This window comes from Zea mays, chromosome 4 (genome assembly GCF_902167145.1).
Source record: "Zea mays cultivar B73 chromosome 4, Zm-B73-REFERENCE-NAM-5.0, whole genome shotgun sequence".
Lineage (NCBI taxonomy): Eukaryota > Viridiplantae > Streptophyta > Magnoliopsida > Poales > Poaceae > Zea > Zea mays.
Window position 1 is genome coordinate 230,706,393 of NC_050099.1, and position 3,704 is coordinate 230,710,096.

At 50.2% G+C, this 3,704-nt stretch overlaps 1 protein-coding gene across 1 annotated transcript; it reads left to right on the forward strand.

Moving 5' to 3' along the window:
- The first annotated feature begins 674 nt into the window (after positions 1-674).
- Positions 675-2,489, forward strand: LOC100192069 (uncharacterized). The gene is made up of 3 exons (NM_001137492.1): positions 675-1,223; positions 1,346-1,459; positions 1,576-2,489. Exons 1-3 carry the CDS (start codon positions 763-765, stop codon positions 2,111-2,113), a joined length of 1,113 nt encoding a protein of 370 aa, NP_001130964.1. The 5' UTR covers positions 675-762; the 3' UTR covers positions 2,114-2,489.
- The last annotated feature ends 1,215 nt before the right edge of the window (positions 2,490-3,704 follow it).

The window sequence follows — 3,704 nt, forward strand, 5'->3', positions numbered from 1 at the left end:
AAAAAATAAACTATGCAACATTAAATATTTAAGAATGAAGGTAGTATTATATGTGATGAGGAATAAAAAAGAGAATAGAAGATATGTTAGCAAATAATAATAATAACAACAACAACAACAGTAGTAGTAGTAGTAATAATAATAATAATAATAATAATAATAATAATAATAATAATAATAATAATAATAATAATAATAATAATAATAATAATAATAATAACAACAACAACAACAACAACAATAATAACAACAACAACAACAACAACAACAACAATAAACACTTTTATAGATAAATAGAAGACAATCATAGTATATCTTATTCTTGTACCTTAATTTAAATATAAGCATTTGACTATACTATTAATATTGCTCCTAAATCCGCACAGGCAGTTTTCATTTATTAGCCTCTCTTTTCTCTCCCATCGTTTTTGAATTCTCTCACCCCTTTGACATCTAACAAAGTCAAGTGGGCCTGCCGCCCTGTCGTGTGTCCTCTATAAAACTCCAAGCTCAAAAAAAAAAAAAAACCACAACGAAAAAAACACAGCATAGAACAGTAGGCCTCACTCCTTTTTAGGACAGGATCCAATGCCTTTGGCCCTCTGCCCATCACTCCCCCTCTCTCTCCTTTTACTCTTCCTGTAGTCTCCTCACTCTTCCAACCAAAACAATCAATAAACTAGCAGAAGTCAGCGCCTCCCTCCTCCGCCCGTTTCCTCAAGCGACAAGAACCCAACCACTCCGCGTCGTCGTCTGCTGCCAATGGAGGAGGAGCGCTGCTTCAACAACTGGGATCTGGACGCCGTCGTGCGCTTGGGCTGCCGCCGCCTCCTCTCCCCGTCGCCGCAGCCCGACCCGTTCGCTTCGTTTCTCCCGCCGCCGCCGCAGAAGGAGAAGCCCGTGGCGCCAGCGCCGGCTAAAGAGCCAGAGCCACATACCGCGTGGCGCTTCCCTGACCTTGGTGCTGGCGGCGGGCAAGACGGCGAAGAGCTCCTCAGGGCCCTGTTAGCCGACCAGCCTCCCCTGCATCAGCCTCTGCCAACGCCAGCGGCAACGCCAACGCCAACGCCAACGGCAACGCCTCCCCCACCATCACAACAGCAGCATCTACAGCCGACTGTGACAGCCGTGGACGTGGCTCCACCCCAGGTGCGCCCCGCTCCGGCTAGGGCGCAGCCGAGCGGGCGGCAGGTGCCCGGTGGCGTGCCAAGATCCAAGAGAAGGTACGCTGCGCTCGCTGAGTGCCTCGACACGGCCGGCGGCAGCGGTTCTTCGAATTGTTTCTTGGGGGAGGTTGAAAGCTCGGGTATTTGCAAGCTGCTAACGCTGTTTCCGTGCACTCCAGGAAGAACCAGGTGAAGAAGGTGGTCTGCCACGTTCCGGCGGACGGCTCGTCGCCGGACGTGTGGGCGTGGCGCAAGTACGGCCAGAAGCCCATCAAGGGCTCCCCCTACCCAAGGTCGGTCAGCTAGAACAACAGTCCCTTGCCTATCTGTCGGCTTCTCGCCGGCGTCGCGTTCGCGTCTCGGAGCGAATTAACCGATCTCACCGCCTGCTGCTATGTTCCTTGAACAGGGGATACTACCGATGCAGCAGCTCCAAGGGGTGCGCGGCGCGGAAGCAGGTGGAGCGCAGCCGCGCGGACCCCAACACTTTCATCCTCACCTTCACCGGGGAGCACAACCACGCGGCGCCGACCCACCGCAACTCGCTCGCCGGCACCACCCGCCACAAGTTCCCGTCGTCGGCGGCGCCTCAGCCGCCGCCGCCGTCCGTCGTGGTGGGCGGTGACGCGCAGGACCGGCAGCCGAGCCCGAGCCCGACGTCCACGTCGACCGCGGGGCTCTCGCCCACGACGCCGCTGCGCACGCCGTCCATGGAGGAGGAGGAGGAGGAGGAGGAGGAGGAGGAGGAGGAGGACGAGCTGCTGGTGGAGGACATGGAGATGGCTGGCGAGGACGAGCTCCTGTTCCTCAGCACCGACGCCGACGCCGGGGCACCGACGTCCTCGCTCTTCGACGTCGTCGGCGAGCCCTTCCTAAGCCCTCCCTGGGTGACAGCCGCCAGCAGCGCCGGCGAGCCAGCCACAGGGGCAGCCGGCGCTGGGAGCTGACTTCTTCTAGAGAGAGATGTGCCGTCTGTCCTTGCAGATGGAGCAAAATCAAGGGAGGAGAAGAGAGCATCTGATGTCCCATTCTAGTAGTAGTTCTAGCATCGGTAGTCAGCCCTGACTAGTACGTACAGAGCTTGATGCATCAACCGACCCTCAAGCAGTTCTTCTTCTTTCCTGATCAGAAGAACATCTTTGCATCCTGTTCTTTTTGCTCTTTTTTTAGGTATGGTTGGCACTCTGCATCTCTTTTCTTTAGGTGCCTGTTTTTTGTTTTTTTTTTGCATTTGTGTATAGAAAGTGGTAGATGATGAACCAACAAAAGAAGTGAAAAAAAACTAAAGAAGAAAAGTGGATCATGGTGTGGTTTAGTTGGCTCTTCTTGCTGCTTCTTTTCCCCTGCTCAACGACTTCTTTCTTCATGTGTTCTGAAGAGAGACGACAACCCTTTAGCGGCAATTTTAATCGCTTTCGTTGTCCTCAGGAATGAAACCCTCCATCCATCTTTGCCTTTTTGATGGTTCCATGCCGCTCCGTCGATGGATGGATCTGTTTGTTTGCAGTGGAGGATCGGAAAAAAGTCAAGGGGTTTAGAGTTAATTCTCTTCTTGGTTTTGTTTGTATCTCCTCTGACTTTTTTGAGCGGAGGACATGCGGGGTGCTGTGTTCCCATGGATTCCATGACAGCTTTGGAGGGAAAAGTTGGAGAGATATTGTTAGGACCACCCGCAGCCGCAGGCCACCATATCAATAAACCTACTCCATACAGTGTCACACACCAGCCGACCAGCGCAAGCTATCGAGTGGGGCTGGAATCTTAATGATTGGGAATACGAAAGTGAAAATCGTTTGCAGGCTGTTGGAATTGGAAACGCCGCTTAATAAATAGCTTGATCCTCATCCTCGAATCAGCAAGATTTTTAAATCTTTAATCTATAATTTGTGTTATCCAAAAGAAAAACATAGTCATTTGTTTAAGTGCATGTACAAACCTAACACTGTTGCACGGTACTTTAAGTATAAGACACAACTAAAATATAATATAATATAGTACGAAGCGGGCGAGCGGCGTCTAGGCAACAAATATAATTATTGTTTATTTTTAAACACTAAAATATGTGTGGTCTGATGGTTAGCCTCAAATTTCTATAGCAGAGGGGCGTGCGTTCGAGTATATATATCTATATATATATATATTCAATATTAAAAACACCTGAGCATAATGTTCTATTGGTTAGATAGATGGTTTCGCCCAGTGTCTCCCGCCCTTCTTCCATCAGAGCGTGGGTTCAAAACCTACCTCCTACACCGTTTTTAACATTTTACACTGATTTAACCAAATGATTTGACTGGCTAACGGGCCGACCAAGCAAGCCGGCGTGCCATGCCTAGGCTGGAGTTGCAGCCCGCGGGCTTCGGGCCTAGCGGGCCCGTGCCGGGCCGCCTGTTTGGCCATCTATATATATGCGAAGATGTGGTTTAGGACGTGGAGGTTGGTTGCACGAGGAGGACATGTGTGCAGCGGGTTAATTTGAAATAGATGTGAGGGATTATTTGTAAAAAGAATACGTGGAACGACCGTTGAAACTGGTGC

What these genes read in the sequence shown, in the direction of transcription:
- LOC100192069 (NM_001137492.1), top strand. Translation starts at nt 763, where the DNA reads ATGGAGGAGGAGCGCTGCTTCAACAACTGGGATCTGGACGCCGTCGTG. An exon ending in GTGCCAAGATCCAAGAGAAG is followed by an intron (nt 1,224 to 1,345) that starts GTACGCTGCGCT and finishes CGTGCACTCCAG; the next exon opens with GAAGAACCAGGTGAAGAAGG. An exon ending in AAGGGCTCCCCCTACCCAAG is followed by an intron (nt 1,460 to 1,575) that starts GTCGGTCAGCTA and finishes TTCCTTGAACAG; the next exon opens with GGGATACTACCGATGCAGCA.